At 35.7% G+C, this 22,488-nt stretch overlaps 1 protein-coding gene across 1 annotated transcript in view; it reads right to left on the minus strand.

Annotated features, from left to right (window-relative positions):
* The window catches only part of LOC150103097 (putative ATP-dependent RNA helicase TDRD12), a 623,943-nt gene that overhangs the window by 450,531 nt on the left and 150,924 nt on the right, over nt 1-22,488 (minus strand). The window contains exon 8 of the mRNA XM_090397898.1: nt 13,368-15,259. Coding sequence (XP_090254024.1) covers nt 13,368-15,259 — 1,892 coding nt within the window. The remainder of the gene's footprint in view (nt 1-13,367; nt 15,260-22,488) is intronic.

Below are 22,488 nucleotides of genomic sequence, written 5' to 3' on the forward strand. Positions count from 1 at the left end.
TCAGGCATAAACTCAGGTATAAGGTACAAAACATGTTCATTGGAAAACAAAACATTTACAGTTAAGAAAATTCAAATACTCAATGGATCAAAATTCACTCTAAGTTGAGGTTCATACTAAATCACAATGAATCTGAGTATGCTAAATCCTTCAATTACGAAAGGATAAGATTAAGTGTAAGCATAATATTACTAGGATATAATTCCTTTCACAAGTTATTCAGAGAACATGCATTGAACAATTTCATTAATACTCTATCAATAACTATCTTAATTCTAAATTTCATTAAGCAAGCCTAGCCATTCTCAAGCAAAATACTGCCTATCAACAATTCTTGTTTGTTCCACAGGGTCTTGATTAATTCAATCAAATTCTCACTTAAAAGTTCTCTACTAGTGTCCCTTAGTTTACAGTATACACAAATTTCTTATTCTTCTAAGCGATTTTTAACATAGAATGAAAATCTTTGTATTACTAGATCCTTTCAGATTTCATGCCGCCATCTCATGTAGATCTGGATTACCTTACTGTATATTAATCGGCCGCCTTTGCACCTGTCGATGCACTATGCTTTTCTTTTAATCGTTTCCGACTGTGGTGGGCTGTCTATCGCTCCGCAGGAAACTTTCTCCAATGGGACATTCTGCTAAGACTCGATTCTGCATAGGTCGTCATGTCGAGATCAGCTCCACTTGGAAATCTTCGAGCATTCTCAAGAAAAGAACCCGCCGTCCGTCATCACCGTAGTCAATCCACCGCTCTCTTAAGACCCCCCCCCCGACAAACCCCCTAAAAACTCGAATCCAGGAACCGAAGAAGAAAAAGCCTGGTAAAATGGCGCGTTTCGTCTTTTATTCACCCTTTTCGGGCACCGTCTATTCAATGTGGTTTTCACCCACAAACCCCATCGTTCATGCCCCTTGGGTGATCCTACACTCTCCCTAATCTGTTAGGTTACATTATTCCAGGTAGCCATTCTGACATCATTTTCCGCATAGGTATAGCCTCCATCACTAAGCTCGACTCGCACAGATTACACGCGATTATTCCGGATTACTACTTATAATTTTTCTCAGAATTTCGTAATGTACTAGACAGCTTAATGGGAATTACAAATCACTTAACAATTCCCTTACACAAGTCTTACTATTTTGACACAAAATTCTCTGCTTCTCATTTCAGTTATGCAGGAATAATTCTCACTATATGGCACACATGGACTACACATTATTACATAACATAAAATACTTCATAATTATTAGCTGATGTGCAGATCTCTTTAATTAGTAGTATTTATCATGTTAAATCCTGAATAAAGAATTTACTTGTAAAGCTCTCCATTCAGGATCTAACAACACTCTCCTCCTGCACCTCTAAACTGCCCTATCCCTCTAGTATTAAAACCGACTCCTCTAGGATGAAATACTCCAATAAAGTGTTCATTGAACAATTCCACTATGTCCTCTGGATCAATCATACTATTCCCATTTTTATCCTACAATGTCATTCTTCCACAATCATTTCTCCTCCTACTGGCTACATAGCTAAAAAATTCCCTAGGATTTTCTTTGGATCTTAGGACCAATCTCTTCTCATATTCCAGTTTCGCCTTCCTTACTATACTAGTCACTCTCCTGGCCTGTGTCTTATATTCTTCATATATGCATCTGCTCTTCACCTGTCTCCTTATATCTCTTCCATAACTACTTCTTCACATGCAGTTCCTGTTTAATATTGTTTCTCATCCACTTTACTCCAAATTGTGTCCTCTTCTTCACTTGTGGAATACAGTTTACTATTGCTGCTAACAAATATTCTTTCACAATTTCCCAAGCACTAATGATATCCAGGCCTTCTAATTCCTCCCTCCATGAAACTTCCCCAAGTTGATGTCTAAGACTATTATAATCACCTGCCTTATAATTCCACATACGTTCCCATCTGATGCTATGACCAAATAACTTCTCTTCTGTGAAGTTATAGAAGAGGATCTAGTCAGAATTGTGGATGTTAGAATCTCCAAGGAAGATTATCTCACTGTTGGTTACTAGAATCATATATGATCAATCTTAATGGTCAGTATAGTCATTATAATTAGGAGGGCAATAAATCCAACATAATCAAGGTCTGACATGGGATATCAGACGAGTGCATATTCCACTCTTTTTAAAGAAGGCATCGCACATGATGTACTGTGAAAAGGTTAGGCAAGTTATAGTTGTAATATTTCTAGTTTTTCAGTTTTTTGTTGCATTTTTTTATATCTGGTGTGGGAGATTGTTTTAACCACAGAAATTTTTTATTCTCTCATTCCTAGTAATATGTTTAGAAAATTTATAGAATAAGAGCATACAATATAGGTGAAAGACTTTTGGACACGACACAGGGAGTAACTAGATCCAAATCAATGTGTGGTTTCGATAGTATCCCACGCAAGCTGCTATACTTGGACTCCCAACAGGCACAACCTGGCAAAGTAAGCAGTAAAAGCAGGATTATTCACAAGCTGCTTGAGAAGCATCCCAAAGAGTTACCAACAGAAATTGCTTTACACAGTACTAGTGAATGGATGATGTACTGGCTCCATAGTTTTCAATAATTATAGTGTGGAAAGCAGGCCCAGCAAGCCCACTACTACTACAATTCATGTAATAAAAGGGAACCCAAAGAACCTATTCTAGCAACAAAACATAGCAATAGCCATTTCATGCTTCCAATAACCAGAGTGTTGTTTCACCTGGTGTTAAAAATCATCTACTACTTAGTAACAGGTATCTACAATCCCAAAATCTTTGCGTGTATAAATCTTACCTCGAACATTCAATAAAGAAATTCTTCTCTAATTCTACACACTGTTTTATTCTCCTTTTTATAGATGGATACCAAGAGAGAGCTCTACTTCAATCATCTGGAATTCGACCTTCTGATCATGCCTTTTGAAATATGAAGTGTAGCCACCACTGCAAAACCTACAAGAAATGGCTTAACCTTCATGGTTAAGCCATTTCTTGTCAAATATCATTTGCTCCAGCTGCCTTTCCATATTTCAAGTTTTTAATCACTTTTTTTCTAAGTCAAGTATTGATATATATACTCCTGATAACATTCTTCTTGAATATTTTCTACCTCTGTAGTAATTTCTTGTTCATTTAGAAATCTTTTAAAAGTAATTACTCCAGATTTCTAGAATATCTTCAATTTTCATGCCACCTTTATCATCTGATTCCTTTCTACAGTACTGTTTACTCCATTTTGAAGATTTTTCAATTCTCCAGAAATATTTATACCCCCCCATATATTCACCTTTTATATTCTTACCAAAGTCTTTCTATGAGCTACTTTTGCTTATCAAAATATTGCCCTGAAATAGCCACTTTTACTTAAAAAGTCTCCTTTGGTAATTTTCCACATTGCTATTTTCCACACTGTTTCACTTTGTACATTTTTTTTTCACTGTATTTCCTCAGAGCACATGTGTGGGATGATAGGCACAAATAAATTACTATCCAATTTCCGATTTTGATGTTTACCCATATCACCCTACTTAAAATTGCCTGCCATTCGAAAAGATTATTCTCATGTTTAGATTGAATACTATAGCTACTCCTTCCTTATCCCGAAATCATTATTACCTGAGTATAACATCTTGTAGATGTTATTTAAAAGAATCACTCCTAATTCTTCTGTCAGTTCCACCTCTTTTTAGTTAATACTTTTTCCAATGATTGTTCTCATACTGAGTTGGAGTTATAATAACATTACAAATATATTGGAGACTGCAACAGATACCCCAAGACCTTTCAATTTTAAGCATACCTAGTTTCCAAATTTTCAATCCCATGTATCCAAAAACAGAATACAACAATCAATTACTCACAATAATTTACTGATTTTAATCCTCTTGTTAAAAAAAATAAGTATTATCACTAAAAAACACACATATTAACCACAGTAATGACTATTTAATTCATAAATATTTCATCCCGAGTATCTTGGGACATCATCAGTACAGTAGTTCAAACAATACTAGGAATAACATACAGTAAGGGTGCATGATTACAATGGAATCTCAATATGCATGCAGTAACGTGTTACAGAAGTAAATTAAATATAACTGGAAAAAAAAAAAAAAAAAACCGTGCGTGTGTGTGTGTGTGTGTGTTAAAGATACCAAGCTATATTTTAAACCTGGTTTTACTCCATTTCCCAAGTAAGCAAACAGACAAACAAGTCAAGTTTGTGCCTGCACTGCACGTATTGCAAGTCTAGCTGACACTCAAAGTAGCGCAAGTCAAGGCAACTCATGGTAAAGGTAGTATAAACTCTGATCACTATTCTTAATATTTACCCTTAATGCACAGCCCATCTCCTTGAGGAGATGTATGATGCTATGTATTAAAAGCAAGGGGGGCCACTACCCAGACCGGTTTCGATCTTTATTGAGGTCTCATCAGTGGGAGCCAGGCTAGAAATATCAAGATTTTAGTAATACAGAGCTTATAAGTATTTTACCAGAACAAGTTACCATAAGGTGTTTTAACCTTATTAAAAATCTCAGGATGAGATATAAATGTAGAAAGTATTTTACCTTGGGTATAATAATTATAAGCTCTGTATTACTAAAATCTTGGTATTTCTAGCCTGGCTCCCACTGATGAGACCTCAATAAAGGTTGAAACCGGTCTGGGCAGTGGCCTCCCTTGCCTTTAATACATAGCATCATACATCTCCTCAAGGAGATGGGCTGTGCATTAAGGGTAAATATTAAGAACAGTGATCAGAGCTTATACTACTTTTACCATGAGTTGCCTTGACTTGCACTACTTTGAGGGTCAGTTAGACTTGCAATACGTGCAGGCGCAAACTTGACTTGTTTGTCTATTTGCTTACTTGGGAAATGGAGTAAAACCAGGTTTAAAATATAGCTTGGTATCGTTAACATTTATTATACCCAAGGTAAAATACTTTCTACATTTATATCTCATCCTGAGATTTTTAATAAGGTTAAAACACCTTATGGTAACTTGTTCTGGTAAAATACTTATAAGCTCTGTATTACTAAAATCTTGGTATTTCTAGCCTGGCTCCCACTGATGAGACCTCAATAAAGGTCGAAACCGGTCTGGGTAGTGGCCCCCTTGCCTTTAATACATAGCACCATACATCTCCTCAAGGAGATGGGCTGTGCATTAAGGGTAAATATTAAGAATAGTGATCAGAGCTTATATACTTTTACCATGAGTTGCCTTGACTTGCACTACATTGAGGGTCAGCTAGACTTGCAATACATGCAGACGCAAACTTGACTTGTTTGTCTGTTTGCTTACTTGGGAAATGGAGTAAAATCAGGTTTAAAATATAGCTTGGTATCTTTAACATTTATTACACCCAAGGTAAAATACTTTCTACATGTGTGTGTGTATATATATATATATATATATATATATATATATAGATTATTTTACACAATTTTGTATTACAATTTTCCATACTTTAGTATGGAAAATTGTAATACAAAAGTAAAAACGTCGTTGCGGTTTAAATTTGGTCTGTGTAGGAGGGCTTCAGCACTTTCTTTTAATAAACGTTCATATTTATATAAAGATCTGTGTAAAAGTTTCGACTTCTCCCAATGGATCCTATGGTTTGGGTTTTCAAATCCGTGTTGGGAGAGACCAGATTTCTGCGGTTTGAAAAGACGAATGTGGACTTGATGTTCCGAGATGCGTTTCTAAACAGACCTGCCTGTCTGACCAAAGTAAGACAATTTGCAGGAGCATGGGATCTCATAAATGCCAGGTAAGATACCTGGCGTTTATGAGATCCCATGTTTGTCCTTAGGAGAAGGTAATGAATTCCCCACAGGTTTCATTATATATAAATTATGAATTCACATTTTTTAGTAATGAATTCACCACAGGTTTCATTACATATAAAAAAAAAAAATAAATAAGTATTGCTGCACAATACTTATAACAATATTTTATTTAATTATAAAATACAGATTAAAATCTGTAAGTATATTATAACCCAAATTTAAGAACTGTTTGCATTCTATATTTTAAATACATTATGCTATATAACTGAGAGAAGACCTCCACATAGCCTTTAAAGGAATGCGGAGAGCCGACCAGGGCTTCTGACCTAATGTCCAATCCTCACCTTCTCGTGGTGCATCCGGTTGGGTATCTACCTGGATACTGAACGAATGAGGATGGGCTGGCAATTTGGGATTTAACCGACCAAATTGTATTCTTATTGGCTTAAACCAATATAGAAAATGATGGTACAACATGACAAAATTTCATGCCAGCTGGGGCGTCGCCCGGTTAAACAAGGCCCACATTGTTTTCGCCCAGGGTGAACAGTGAAAAGTCAGCTACTGGAACAAATCTGAAAGCACACCCCAACTCAACATCACCAGACTTAAATATCGGTACTATCAACGTAAGAAGCCTGAATGGCAAAGAGATGGAGCTAGCTGAGGAATTAGATAAGTACCAGATCGACATAATAGGTATGACTGAAACAAAAAAGACAAAAACTGGTGAGATCTTTCTGAACAATAAATACGAACTGTTATATTCAGGAAATGACAATCAAGGAAAAGAAGGAGTAGCTATAGTATTCAACACAAAATACGAGGCTAATCTTCTTGAATGGCAGGCAGTTTCAAGTAGAGTAATGTGGGCAAATATCAGAATGGAGAATTGGACAATGAGACTTATTTGTGCCTATGGTCCCACAGAAGGTTCTACTAAGGTAGACGTGGAGGAATTTTTTGATTCTTTAGAAAAAGCAACTGACACAATGAAAAAGGAAAAGTTGGTCCTTGTTTGGGATCTAAATAGCAGAGTAGTAAATGATTGTCAGATATACAAAAAATATTTTGGGAAAATTTGGAGAAAAGAGCAAAGCCAATAATAATGGCAAATACCTGTTGGATTTCTGCTCAGGACATGGACTGGTTATTACTAACACCATATTCCAACATAAAAATGTGCACAAATTCACATAGAGAGAGGAGGCAAGGAATAAGAAAAGTCTCACTGACTATGTTATTGTTGCTAGTGGTGTTTTCTCCCTGGTGCAAGACACCAGAGTGTACAGAGGATTTGAAATTGGAAGTGATCACTATTTAGTCTTGAGCAGGATAAAATTGAATTTCATATTGAAAAAAATAACATGTAAGAAAGTTTTAAAGCGAATAAAAGTTGAGCAACTATCAGATGTGAACTGTAGACTAAAGTACACAAAGATTAATGAAGAAATAATGAAAGAGTTTGAGAACAGAAACCAAACCTTGGAGATTCATTGGCAAGCCTTGAAGAAACACCTGATTAATTCAACCAGAGAGGCATGTGATGAGGTTGTCTGCAAGGATAGAAAAATCAGAACTCCATGGTGGAGACAGGAAGTTAAAGAGGCAGTGAAGGAAAAGAAGAAAGCATATCAAAAGTTCCTGGCAAATAAGTCAGCTTGTGCTCTTAGAGAATACAGAGACAAATATAAGAAAGCTAAACACTGTGTAAAACTAGCTAAACAAAAGTCATTGGAGGACTTTGGCAAGAACATAGAAAATAAATATCAAGAAAGTGATAAGATATTCTGGAGGTTGTTGAAGAAGCTTAGAAATGGAGGAAAGAGTGCTGTAAAAGGAGTTAGAGATGATAAAGGACATGAAAACAAGAGAAAAATATATCCTTGAAGTATGGAGTAATTACTTCAAAAAATTGCTAAATGAAACAAGCATTGATAGCACAGTGGTAAAAAACACTGAACAGGCATACAGTCAGGAATACATATCCATACTTGAAGTAGAAAAAGCCATCAAAGGCTTGAAATGTGGAAAGGCAGCAGGAGTAGATGATATTCGACCAGAAATGCTGATATATGGTGGTATAAAAGTCTTACACTGGCTGCACTGCATAGTTCAGAAAGCCTGGACAGAGGAACGAATTCCCGATGATTGGAGTAGAGCTCTCATAGCACCCATATATAAAAAGGGAAATAAAACTGAATGTGAGAATTACAGAGGTATTTCCCTACTGAGTGTTCCTGGCAAGATCTATGCAAGTATACTTGAGAAACAGTTGAGAAGAATTGTGGAAGAAAAGCTTGGTGAAGAACAAGGTGGATTCAGGCCAAATAGAGACTGTGAGGATCAGATCTTCGCTTTACAACGAATAGTTGAGAAAGCATGGGAATATAACAAAGATCTGTATTTAAGTTTTGTCGATCTGGAAAAGGCATATGACAAGGTGCCAAGAGAGAAGCTATTCAAAACGCTACAGGTATATGGTGTCAATGGGGCATTATATCAAGCAATACTTAGACTGTATTTGAGTTGTAAGTCGACAGTTAGAATTGAAGGAAGTACAGGAAGATGGTTTAATGTTAAATCTGGTGTGAGACAAGGATGTACATTATCCCCTCTGTTATTCATTATCTATATGGATCACATTATGAAGGAAAGTGGTATTAAACATGATATCAAAATTGGAGATGTTAATGTCAGCTCTTTGCTTTATGCAACGTTGTTATACTTCTAAATAAATCCACTACAAATTTGCAAGATTCCCTGACTAAATTGAATAACTGTTGTAATAGATATGGTATGAAGGTCAGCATTAAAAAGACAAAGACAATGCAAATAGGTAGAATTGTTGAAAATGTCAACTGTGTTGTGAACGGGGAACCTGTGGAACAAGTAAAACATTTCAGCTATTTAGGAACGATTTTTACTGAAGATGGTAAATTAAATATCGAAATAGACAACAGAATCAGCAAAGCTGGTATGGTGGGAAGTCAATTGAATAAATTCATATGGAATAAGAGAGAAATTAGTCGGAACACTAAATTAGCTGTATACAAGACAGTGTTCAAACTAGTTTTAACTTATGGATCTGAGAGCTGAGTCAAAAGTAAAACACTTGACCAAAGACTGGAGACCGCAGATATGAGAGTCCTGAGAAAGATTAGAGGTGTGAACAGATGGCATCAATGGCAATATCATATTAAAAACGAGGATATTAGTAAAGAACTTGACATTGTCAGCATCCAGGAATGAATTAGCAGAGCTAATCTCAGATGGTATGGTCATTTATTAAACAGAATGGGTAAGGAAAGATTAGCAAAACAAGCGTTCTCTGCCAGGTTGGCAGGAAAATGACCCAGAGGAAGACCAAGATATAAGTGGATTGATATGATAAATGTGCCTTAGACGATAGAAATATAAGTTCTGATAATGATACTATTGGAGTCTTGACAAGTAACAGACTGAGTTGGAGGAAAATTGTAGATCGGAAGTTAGTAATGGTGTAAATTTTTCATGTAGTACTATCATATGTACTGTACACCCCTTGAGGGTACATGTCAGGAATTTGATGATGATATACAGGGTGTTTCAAAGAGAATAACCCAATTTCAAATAATTATATTTAATAATGAAAATGTGGTATAGTTACAAAATAAATTATCGAGTATGAAGTAAGGTCTAATGTTTCACTCGCCACATTTGGAAATGCTCAATGTGCCCTCCACCTGCTGCAAGGACAACATCAATCCGATAGCTGAATTCATCCCAAATGCGTCTGAGAGTGTCTTCTGTCACAGAATTTGCTGCAGCCGTGATTCTGGTTTTGAGCTCATCCAAGTCAGAGGGTAATGGAGGAACATAAACACAGTTTTTTACGTATCCCCATAAAAAGAAGTCACAAGGTGTGATGTCTGGAGATCTTGGAGGCCAAAAGTTTAGTGCCAAGTAGTGGAGTCCCATGCGTCCAATCCAACGCTGAGGCAATGTTTTGTTTAGAAACCGGCGAACTAGCGGTCGTCATATCAAACTCTGGGCCAAGGCTGTTCACGTGGTACAAGTCGCATTCATTTGTGGTTTACAGAGATATACAATTTTCAAATCTGGACATTCTCTTCGAAACACTCTGTATAATTCAAAAAAAAAACAAGAAAAAAGGTAAAATCTTGACTTAATGATTTAAAATAATCTCCTGGAAATTGAATAAGTCTTTGAATTGCTGTTTGCTACAAACATGCTATGATCTCATATGAAGGTAGCAGGATTTTCCCAACAGAAACTGATGTTTTTTATCTCACTAAAATGAAGATCTGCCAGCGAACACACAATTACCAGATAAAAAACACTGTAAGTGGGTGGTTGATGACATAATGTGCAGTCAGTGAATAGTAATGCAGGATAATAATCATAAATATAAGTTCTTGTTTTCAAGTAAAGCAACTTGAAGATAACATGCAATATCAGCTAACTGTTCTTTCTCCACAACTGAAATGAAAAGTGGAAGTACAGGATGAATCAAAATTAAAGTATCCTTGTTTAAAGCATTGTGGAGCACCATCCAGTGATGAACCACAGTATATTCCTGCAAAACACTTTGCAGGAATACATTGGAGTCCATGCAACTTTGCAGGAATACACTATGGTTCATGCAAAAATAATATCTGAGGGGTGAATTTCGAAATTCACTACCAGTGACATTGTCAACACCATATACACAGAATTTGCAACGACTCGGCATGTGCTAGGAGGGTTTAGAAAGATGGACACAGGATTTTTCCCTTCATTCCAGTTGATTATGCCATCCACAATGATGCCACTAACCTTGCCCCAACATGATTTGTGAAGCTGTACTACTTAAACAACTGTTGCAGTGGTCTTGCTGCACTTAGCAAATTTCATCGCCTAAATAAATGTCAATGAGTTCTACTATCTCAATGTGCTCTGTGACAGATGATTAGTCATTTGGAAACAACAAGATCATTAAGCATTAGACCTGGCAGAGACGACAAACCAATCAGTTCACAACAAGTGAATGAAGTTGCTGCTGCCGTTGTGGAGCAGGCCATGAATAACAGCATTGGTTCCTGCAGTGCATGTGCTGTGTCAGAATACATCGATATGCCTTGTACAACTGTCTGGAAAATTTTACAGTAGATTCTGCAATTCTACCCATTCAAGATAACCTTGACACAGGAGCTGTGGCTACAAGACTTTGAAAGTTGATTGACATTCACTTTAACATTCCTTGCTCGAGTGGAGCTGGACAGTGCATGGCTATGGATGAATTTGTGGGATATAAGGCTCCCTTTCACCTAAACAGAGCTGTGAATACTCACAATTACTAGGTATGGTCTACGCAAAACTTGCAAGCAATCCAACAAATTCCTTTGCATTCATGCAAAGTTACTGTCTGGCGTGGATTTACAGCTTTGTTTATCATTGAACCATTCTTCTTTGAGATCATTTTGCCAGTTGGGTCCTGTGACCTGCTCAGTTACTGCTGAGAGGTATCGCTATATAATAAACAATTTTGTCATGCCACAGCTACAGCAGCACCTGCACATGAATTCAGTCATTTTGATGCAGGATGGGGGCCCCCTCCACACATCAGTCAATCCATGAGGTTCTTCAAGAACATTTCATAGAAGCCAGCGCGATCAGCCATGTGTTTCCCAGTGCATGGCTGCCTCGTTCAACTGATCTGACCTCTGGCTATGGGAATTTCTCAAGACAGGGTTTATCAGGATCATCCTGATAACTTGCGAACACTCAGAGAGAGAATAATGCAGAATGTGAGCAACATCAGTCCCACCCAGCTGTGTATGCCATTAAACACATCATACAAAGGATGCAGTTTGTGGCATACTGGGAAGGGCAGGGCACAGTATAGTCCGTGAATGCATAATGGAAGTGAATAAAAATGTATTATTTGTGCTTGTGTTGCTTTTCTCCTTCTTATAACACACACAGAAAAATTACTGCATCTATATTCTGTAAATCATACAGGTATCGCTATGAATCACTGGTGGTGAATTTTGGAACTACTTTTTTCTGTCAGATATTGCTTCTGCATGATGCACAATGTATTCCTGCAAAGTTCTGCAGCATTTAGATCACTGGGTGGCACTCCACAAGGTCTTAAACAGGGATACTTTAAGTTCATTATGTTGAATTTTTTCTTGACAATTATTCATAAGACTATTACACTTTTTTTATATATAATCTTTGTCAAGTAGCTTTATTTTATCCTCCTACATGTTTCGCCAATTTTTTCTATTGGCATCCAGCTCGAAACTTAGCATTATCCATAGTCTCAAGAAAAGAGCTATACAGTATACGACAGACAAGGATGAACTACTAACGGAATTAACCACAATATCCAGAGAACTTCCTTTAAATGGTTACCCAAAAAGACTCTACGACAAGATTCTCTTTATTGATATACCACATCGACAGCGTGATGACGTCCAATACATCAGTACAATTACGATTCCTTTTGTCAGCAACCTTTCCAAAAAATTAGCTAACCTTTTAAAACCACATAAGATCAGAGTGGCATTCAAACCAATCAACACTATTCGGAAATTTTTAAGATCACCAAAAGATCCTCACCCATTCTACAAGTACTCTGGAGTATATAATATACCTTGCTCATGTGGTATTAGTTACATAGGTCAGACCTCTAGAAGCTTTGAAACGAGAAAGAAAGAACACATAGGATATGTCAGAAATAACAGACAAGACATTTCAGGCCTTTCATGCCACTTTGCCTCTACTAACCATCACATTGAGTGGGATAAGAGCCTTATGCCATACATAGAAGATAACTACCATTCAAGAACCTTTAAAGAAGCAGCTACAGTCGCCTGTAAAACTGAAAACCTAAACAAGAATCAAGGTCTAATTTTACCAAAAATTTGGAAAACTTTTATCAGATCATTAAACATCAAAGAAATGAACTTTCATAACAATTACGTCATGAACCATAACGAATAAATCACGTTAACGAGACACACACATTGTCACACACAATACCAATTTTTTGTATGAATTAGAACCATCAGTTATAACCTAATCTGTAATGTTCATTTTAGCTTACTAGTTTGTATTCCCTGAGGATGCCAATAGAAAAAATTGGCGAAACATGTAGGAGGATAAAATAAAAAAACTTGACAAAGATTATATATAAAAAAAATGTAATAGTCTTAGGGATACTTTAATTTTGATCACCCTGTATGGTACATGCAAGAGCATATATAGGAAGGTAACTAAAATAACAGCTACGGGAAAGAATATATGCAAGTTTAAAGAAAAGAGAAAAAAGTCAAAATTGGGAACTGTATACATGTATGTATATGCAAGCAAGTATGCATATATCTACATAAAGTGTATTAGAATACAGGGCTCCAGATATTTTATAATATACATATAAGAAAATGGAAATAATTAATTATTAAAGTAAAAAAAAAAATGAAAAAATTTAACTTTCTTAAATTTTTTTTTGTAAACTACTGACTATCTATTAAAAATGTATTATAAAAGATAAATATACCCTGTTGAATCTTCTAACACTCTCTCGACAGCATGGTTAACAGCAATCAGATTTTCATACTCTTTGTTATTACTTACATAGGTTGTACAGTTTGTCAAAGATTCAGATTTTGAATGGGTTTCATCACTTTTAATATCTGTACTAGTATTAGGAAGTTTCAAGTGATCTGGCATGTTTTCTTTCAAGCTATGTGAATTGAGTGACCCATTTAAATTCTCAGATATGCTACCTTTATTGCTTATTTTACACAGTTCTTTGTTAAAAGATTTTGGTGCACTGTTCTTTTCTTTATGACAATCCAAATTCTGATTTTTTTGCAAATCTGATGCACTTTTAACTGCATTTAAGGAATCAGCATTTTCAATATACTCTTGATTTAAAGCAAACTGTAATTCATTCTCTGCTTTCATTATGGTTTCTTCAAGGCAGCTGACTATATCGCAACTGCTCTGCAAAGATTTTGAATGCTCTGTATTCTTGTCTATATTAAAATCATGATTGTTCAACTCTAGTTTATTTTTATCTGTCTTTTGAAAATCAATATTTTCAGATTCCTGGCTTCTGACAAGTGGCAGTTCACTATTTACATTCAATATGCCAACTTCAGGAGAGATATGTATATTAGTACTACTTTGTAGTTTCAAGGATGATAAATTCTCTTTATTTGCAGAAATTTCTGAAACTGATGAGCAATTAAAATTTCCAGATGTTGGCACACATGTTACATTTTCAGATGTGGTTTTCATTTCATGCTCATTTTTGTCTAGCATACAGGACTCTAACAAAGGTGACATTACATGTGATTTTTCTGCATCAATGAACCTTACACAATTTTCCATATTTCTTTTGGATACACTCTTCCTTAAGGACTTCAGTAAATGTGCACTTCTACTAGCATTTGGTATTTGCTCTGGTAATAACTGATGCTTATAATTAACATGTGCGTTATCCACTGTATTTTCATATAAGGAAGAATGAGATTCCACACTTGAAGTAGAACTGCACGAGAATGATGACAAAGAATTTTCAGCTACTGAAGTCCTTAAGGATTTCAGTAAATGTGCATTTTTACTAGCACTTGGTATATGCTCTGGTAATAACTGATGCTGAGGATTAGCATGTGTGTTATCCACTGTATTTTCATATAACGAAGAATGAGATTCCACACTTGAAGTAGGAGAATGGCATGAGAATGATGATAAAGCATTATTTTCAGCTACTTTTTTTTCTAATAAATGATTTACATTTGAATTGGGACACACTGACTGGCAAAGTTCCTCTTTTCTTCTTAACAGATGACCATTATTAGCACTTATTTCAATTTTTCTTGGAAGTTCTTGATGAATCGATGAATTCCTTTTCTTTGATTTTGACATTAAATAAATAATATGTCTAGGATCTAGTAATCTATTTTCTTGCACAGAAGACTTAGAGAAATCTGAATGAGGCAATGCTTTACCTGTTTCTTTTTTATTTTCTGAAGTTATGCTGCTGCTGCTATCAGATAACTGGTTAATTGATGCAAATGTATCTCCTTTTATAACTGGTAAATTTTCAGGACTTCTGGAATTTGTGCTTTCGATTTCTATTTTTTGATTATGCATATTTTTTTTTATCTCTAACTGTCTGTTATAAGAATTTTGAAGACAAGGTTTCTTTGACTGAATGATATTTTGGCAAGAAGTTCCATTAGATTTTGATAAACTTATTTGACACAGTGGCTCTACTCGTCTGAAACCTCTATAATCTGTCCTATTTTCCATTTTCTGATCTTTAAAGTTTTCCTGGTCTTTGGCAGAAAAAACTCTGTGTTTCTGAAATATGGTTTCCTGTTGTTGCATGAAGTCCTTTCTAGTAGGACATGTCATACTGCAGCTACTGGGGTCTTCGTTCTGTTAAAAAAATACATAGGAAATAAAGCTATCTGAAATTATTTTAAAATGTTTTTTTACATGAAATTGCAAAGGGAAATTTAATTACACTTTAAGCTTAGATGTTGGCAAATATTCATTATATAACTTATAGTATGTACAGTACATACTTCATACCATTCAGTATTATAATGAATACTTTTTAACTGTCATATTTATGAACAATGAATTCAACAGTAAATAAATTTATTACAGGTAGGAATCTGAAACATTCTAACTAACCACTAAACAAAAATAAAATTATATATAAATATTGTTATCATACTCTCTACTGTTGACTATAAAAGGTTTGATATATAGAGCAAGGTGGGGAATAACATAACTGGAGAGTTAAACAGCAGAGTAAAAAATTAATCCCACACATGTAGAAATGGCTTACGAAAATTTGAAGAAACACACACACACACACACACACACACACACACACACACACACACACACACACACAAAATTAAATTTTCATTTGATTTATTATATATGTGCCCTTTTATGGTAATTCTATCCATGAAAGATTGTTCAATCTAGTGTTATTCTAATCAACTGCATCAGTTATTAATCTTGTCAATCAATTGCATCAGTTAAAATATTTTATTATCCATCTTGCTATATATATCCAAACTTTTAGCTACAGTCAATTGTGGAGAGTAAGATAATATTTATAATTTTTTTTTTTTTTTTTTTGTTTAGTCATTGGTTAGAATGTTTCAGATTTGTACCTATGCTGTCACATCGACTTCAAAGATCAACATACTGTGAATTCTAAAGAAAGAAACTCAAGTTTATAAAAAGAAACTAAAATATTTATTGTAACCATATAAATATTATTATTATTCAAGACCTACATGACTCATCATGGATGGCCCATCTTAAACAACACAAAGTCTATCATACCATTCATTAAACTCGTTTACTGTTTGTGCTCTCACTACCCTCTCAGGAAATGCATTCCAAGGTCCAACCTCTCCATGCAAATAAAAGCTACTCCTAACCTCTTACTCACAAATTCCATTCATAACTTTGAGGGATGGCCCCCTTGCTTCTTCTTCTTCTGTTTAATCTACCATACAAAAGAATTCCAAAGTCTGTCTCACCTTTCCTTCTTTTATCAACCAGACTCTGCAGTATGCATGTCCTCAGCCTATCCTCATAGGCTAACATTATGCAGTCCTATAATTTTTAGTATCTGCCTTTGCATCCTCTCCAAGGTTAATTTATCCCCTTCAAATCCTGGTAACCAAATCTGAGCACAATAATCCATGTGTGGTCTGATCAGGGCTTTATACAATGGATCCTGTTGACTTTATACAATGGATCCTGTTGACCACAACTCTTGTATCTCCACTGGTCAGTGTCCTTCTCAGTATTGCAGAAATCTTCTGGGTAACCTTCTCCACCTTTGTGATATATCCTCTAAACTTCATGTTTCTATCTGCCAGCAAAGTTAGTCGATTGGTAGAGCCTCTACTACTAATGGCTTAAGCAAGTTTGAGCGTGGTTAGTAGTTGGATGGGTTCAATCGTTCGATGCTGTTGGCACACTCTCCCTCGATGAGTCTTTGGACTCCCTGGAGGTGTCACATAATAATAATAATCATCACCCTATGGTCCCTTTGCCTCCTCCTCCACTTCTTCTAGTGCAGTTCCTTCAACAGAGTTATGCAGCTTCCCATTAATGGATCCCAAACTTCAAGACCTTACATTTAGTTGCATCAAACTGAGACCCCCATTCATCTGACCATCTGTCCAGCTTATCGAAATCCTCCTGAAGGGTTGCCACAATGGCACCCAGTTTCACATCAACTGCAACCAACTGAATATCTTCCTTCAATCCATTAACAATGTCAGTGATATAAAGGGTAAACAAGATAGGTTCCAATACTGTGCCTTGAAGGACTTCACTTGTGACTTTCTGTTTCCTTGATACTGCTCATTCAGATACAACTCTGATATCAGACATTCAGTCCCCAATCAAATTCACTAACCTGATATCCAGACCCATATGGTATAACTTAATTCTCTACTTATCATGTGGCACTCAAATGCCTTTGTAAAATCCAAAAAAAATTGGAGTATATGCCTTTCCCTCATCAACCACTCTTTTTACTTTATTATAAAAAGCAATTACATTACAAAAACAAGAGCACCCCTTAAAAAATTCATGATAAAATTACCCTCAGAGATAACATTACCCTCATCTGCTTGCTGTATATGATCTCTCATATTTCTGCTGTTAAGATTTCTCCAAAATCTTAACAACAGCAGAAATACAAACTGACCTATAGTTTAACAACTCCATTCTACTAGTGCACTTATACAATGGACAATCTTCAATGGGACAATCTTCCTTCCATTCCTTGGGAACCTTTCCCATAGCACCAGACTCTCATTGAAAAGCCAAGTCCCATTGCTTATTGACATCCAGAGAACTTAGTATTTGTAACACTCTCCCCTTCTTGCACTTCCAAACCTTGAACCCTCCTCATCCTTCTAACAATAAAACCCTTTTTTTCTAGGATGAAATAACCCAATAAAGTAATCATTAAACAACTTCTTATGTCGAAAGTTTATTTTCATTTGGTTGGACTATAATAAATTTAGTTTAATCCTTTATCCAAGTGTGAGCAAACAAAGTTTGCACCTGAAAATATCTTCAGGACTAGGGTAAGGTAGTACAACACCAGGCAACTCGTAGTAAAGGTGGTCCAAGCTAACATCACTCCTATCTCAGTATCTCCCATAATGCAAAACACATCTCCTTGCAGATATGTATAATGTTATACATTAAGGGAAGGGCCACTACCCAGACTAGTTTCGACCTTTATTGAGGTCTCTTCAGTGGGAGCCAGGCCCAGAGGTAGAGATACCAGGCAGTGCTTCCACTGAAGAGACCTCAATAAAGGTCGAAACTAGTCTGGGTAGTGGCCCTTTCCTTAATGCATAACATTATACACATCTGCAAGGAAATGTGTTTTGCATTATGGGAGATACTGAGATAGGAGTGATGTTAGCTTGCTCCACCTTTGCTAAGAGTTGCCCGGTGTTGTACTACCTTACCCCAGTCCAGAAGATATTTTCAGATGCAAACTTTGTTTGCTCACACTTGGATAAAGGATTAAACTAAATTTATTATAGTCTAACCAAGTGAAAAATAAATTTTCAACATCTTTCTCTAAATCCAGAGTAATTTAATAAAAAGGTGGCACACTTTTTGGCAACTCCTATAGGTAAAGATGACCTTGCTATTGCTTAGGCCTGGTATCTCTACCTCTAGGCCTGGCTCCCACTGAAGAAACCTCAATAAAAGTCGAAACTAGTCTGGGTAGTGGCCCTTCCCTTAATGCATAACATTATAGATATCCACCAGGAGATGTGTTTTGCATTATGGGAGATACTGAGATAGGAGTGATGTTAGTTTGGTCCACCTTTCCTACAAGTTGCCTGGTGTTGTACTACCTTATCCCAGTCTAGAAGATATTTTCAGGCGCCAACTTTGTTAGCTCACACTTGGATAAAGAATTAAACTAAATTTATTATTAACTTCTTATGTCCTTTGCATCAGTCACTACTCCCATTTTTGTCTAACAATGTCATTCTTCCACAATCATTTCTCCTCATACTGGCCACATGATGAAAGAATTCCTTCAGATTTTCCTTAGCTCTCAAGTGTTAATTAATCTCTTCTCATATTCAAGTTTTACTTTCCTAACCATACTAGTCACTTTCCTAGCCAGAGTCTTATATTATGCATGCAGCTGCTCTCCACCATCCTCTTCTTTACACTTTTTCCAAAACTTTCTTTTCATCAGCAGTTCCTGTATCACCACTTTACACCAAATCTTGTTCTCTTTTTCACTAGAAGTATACAACTTGCCATTGTTGCTAATAAATATTTCTTCACTAATTTCTCATGAGCTGGTGATATCTCTCCCTTCCAATTCTTCCACTCATGGAAGAATTGGAAGGGAGAGATAACATTAGAAATCACCTTGTCCCAAGGTGATTTCTAATGTTATTATAATCACCTTCCTTATAATTCCACATAAATTCTTTTCTTCTCGACACTTCCGCATGTCTACTCATCCCTCTTGATACCAAGACCATGTGGTCACTCTTTCCAACTGGGAGACAGCGATGACATTTCAGTTACATTTAAGTCCTCTGATGCCAGGACCAAATCCATAACTCTTGAGCCTCTTCTTTCTTCTACTACATGTTACCAGAAGTATATGTCCCTTAAGAATTCCAGAAATTCCATTCTCTTACTACTACATGCTGTTTTCTCTTCCAATTTATACTCCTGTAGTTAAAATTTACAATAATGATCACTCATTTTGCACTTGCCAAATGCAATTGTCTAAACATTTCCTGCTCCTAAAATTCTGTATTCCCTGGCCTTCAGCAACATCCCCAAATATCCTGTCCTGTCCCTCCCCCAACCTCACATCATATACTCTCAACACCATAGTGCCATTTTCCTCCAATTCATCTGCTCTGAGAGGACACAACTCATCACTTATCATAAACAATATTCCACCACCACATTTGCCCTTCCTATCCTGCCAAAGTACACTATACTCTTCAATTTTTTATTCCTGCAGTATATCACCTTCCATCAACCATGTTTCATCATCCCAATAATCTTTGGAGCAACTAGGGCTATCAATGTTCACTAATTCATCCCCTTTATTCCTGATGCTCCTGGCATTTGTATAAAGAAACATCAATGAATTGTAGTATTTCTATAACTATTATTATTCTCTCCAAACTATATTTGACTCTGCATAACACCATACACCCCCCCCCATGAGTATCTATCCTGACAAGTGGCCACCCCTGCTTCCATCCACCTTGACAACTCTAGTTTCTCTGCAGTAATACTTTCACTTTCCCTGAGAACAACATGCTCTTAAGATGCCTACGTCCTTCCTTGTTCTCCTTCCTCGTTATCTATATGACTCACATTATGAAAGAAGTTGGCATTGATACCACAATTGGAGATATTCAACTTGGCTATTTATGCAATGATGTTATATTTCTAAAGAACTCAAACAGAAGTCTTCCTGATTCTTTAATTAAACTGAATAACTGTTGATAAAAGTGATATGAAAATCAGCTATTGAGCTAGTTGGAGTTATGGCCAATGCAACATAGGCCATGGAGACAAGTGTATTACATCTATTAATTTCAAGTGTAAAAACTCTTATAAAGGTTCTATATGTCCTAGAGGAGATTCAAAGCAAGGTCTTTGTGACAAAAAGGAATTGCTGATATGTACTAAACTATGAAGGCTCATTAAAATCAGCAGAAACATGAACTGCATTCTCAGTGAAGGCCTACAGAACAAATAAAATATTTCAGCAATTTAGACAAGAATTTTGGTGAAGTAGCAGATAGCAAATTAAATATGAAAACCAACAGAATAAGCAAAGCTAATGTGTCGAAGAATCAACTGAATATAGAATAAGAAAGTTCTGAAAAATTGAAGGAGTGAAAAGATGGCATCAGTAGCAGAATCATATGTAAAATGAAGATATTAAGAATAACTATACCATGTTCTTCACTTAAACAGAATGGAAAGAAAAACAAGTGTCTGATGTCTGAGTAGAAAGAAAAGGACTCAGAGGAAGACCACAATTTAGGTGGAATTACATTATAAATGCCCTAGCAATCTAAAATATGAAATCTGACAATACTGGAGTCTTGACAAACAGCTTACTTTGGAGACAAATTGATAGGAAGTAAGTAATAATATAAACTTAATAATGTAGGTTTGTCACATGTCTCTTCAACAGCCTGTACATCCCTTGATACATATCACGAATTCGATGATGATAATTTGTGTTCTGTGCCAACTTTCGGTTATCAGTTATATTGGTATTTTAACAGACAGACAGAGAGAGAGAGAGAGAGATGACAATACTGAATACAATAAGCAGAAAACTTCTAATTATTACATTCTGACATTTCAACTGAGTCAAATAACTATCCTTGAAGATTGTGATTTGATTCTGGTGAAATATCAGAATAATGAAAAGCATTCCGGTATTCAATATATATAGGCAATAAAGATATGTAAGTAAGACCAAAACCAAGAATAACAAGCAAAGCTTACAGTCATAAAGCATGTTCTAAATGCAGTGCTTCCCAAACTTATGGATGTAAATGTCCCTTTGGAAAAATTAAAATATTTCATGTACCCATTGAAAATAAAATCATAATACAGACATATATTATTATAATATTTATTATATTTATATTCAATACAAAACATACACAGCAAATATTGCAAAAATCAAATACAAATATTAAATTTTTAGCATCTTACATACACGTTTGACATGCCACACACTTTGTCTTACAACATTTTAAATTTGTTTTCATTATTCGTGGCCCACTCAACAAAACTAACAGCCCCCAAGGGAGCTGCACACACAGTTTAGGAAGCGCTGTCCTAATGGACACAATTGGGTGCTGTTAGTAATTAAATTGAGTGATTTAAGGAGTCTTTCTCAGGTATGTGATAGACTGATGCAACTAAATTTATTGCAATTAGGATCATTAATTATCTATGATTGAGCCAATGAAGCCTGGGTAGCCAGAGTGGTGAAAATTAATATATTTTAGTGTTTGTTGGTTGTCACCAAGCAAAATTACATAACTGAGCCAAAGGTTGAAAATGCTTTGGTGAATGGCGGTGCTTTTTTTTTTTTTTTTGTGGTCCAAAGAAGGTTAATATTCCTTTAGGAAGCAGCATGACAATTTTTGTCCTGCTGCTTAAAGACTCTTGGTATACTCATCTACATTTAAGATGATAGGATGTTTATACAATTGCTGTCTACTGATCCAGTAGGATATTATATCCATTGCTAATAAGATTGTATGCATGGTTAAACTCTCTAATGAGAATATTACTATTAGTGTAATCAATTTTTGTCCTGCTGCCTAAATTTTTTAAGGTACTACATTGTTCTGATGGTAGCATAATAGTGGTAGATAAATTTCTCATTGGATCATCCTCAGAAATGTCTGAAAGATTCAGTAAGATTTTTCTTTAGTGACCTTAATCTTTATCTTGCCTTTTTATCTTAATATATAAAAAGTCAGAAATGATATCTTGGGAAATCATCACAGACATTATCTTGTCCAAAAATATATCTTTCTGACATGGGCAAGCGCATTTGGTTTTTATGC

The sequence above is a fragment of the Typopeltis vanoorti genome, chromosome 9 (genome assembly GCF_054136105.1).
Source record: "Typopeltis vanoorti isolate ZY-2024b chromosome 9, IOZ_Tvanoo_1.0, whole genome shotgun sequence".
NCBI lineage: Eukaryota > Metazoa > Arthropoda > Arachnida > Uropygi > Thelyphonidae > Typopeltis > Typopeltis vanoorti.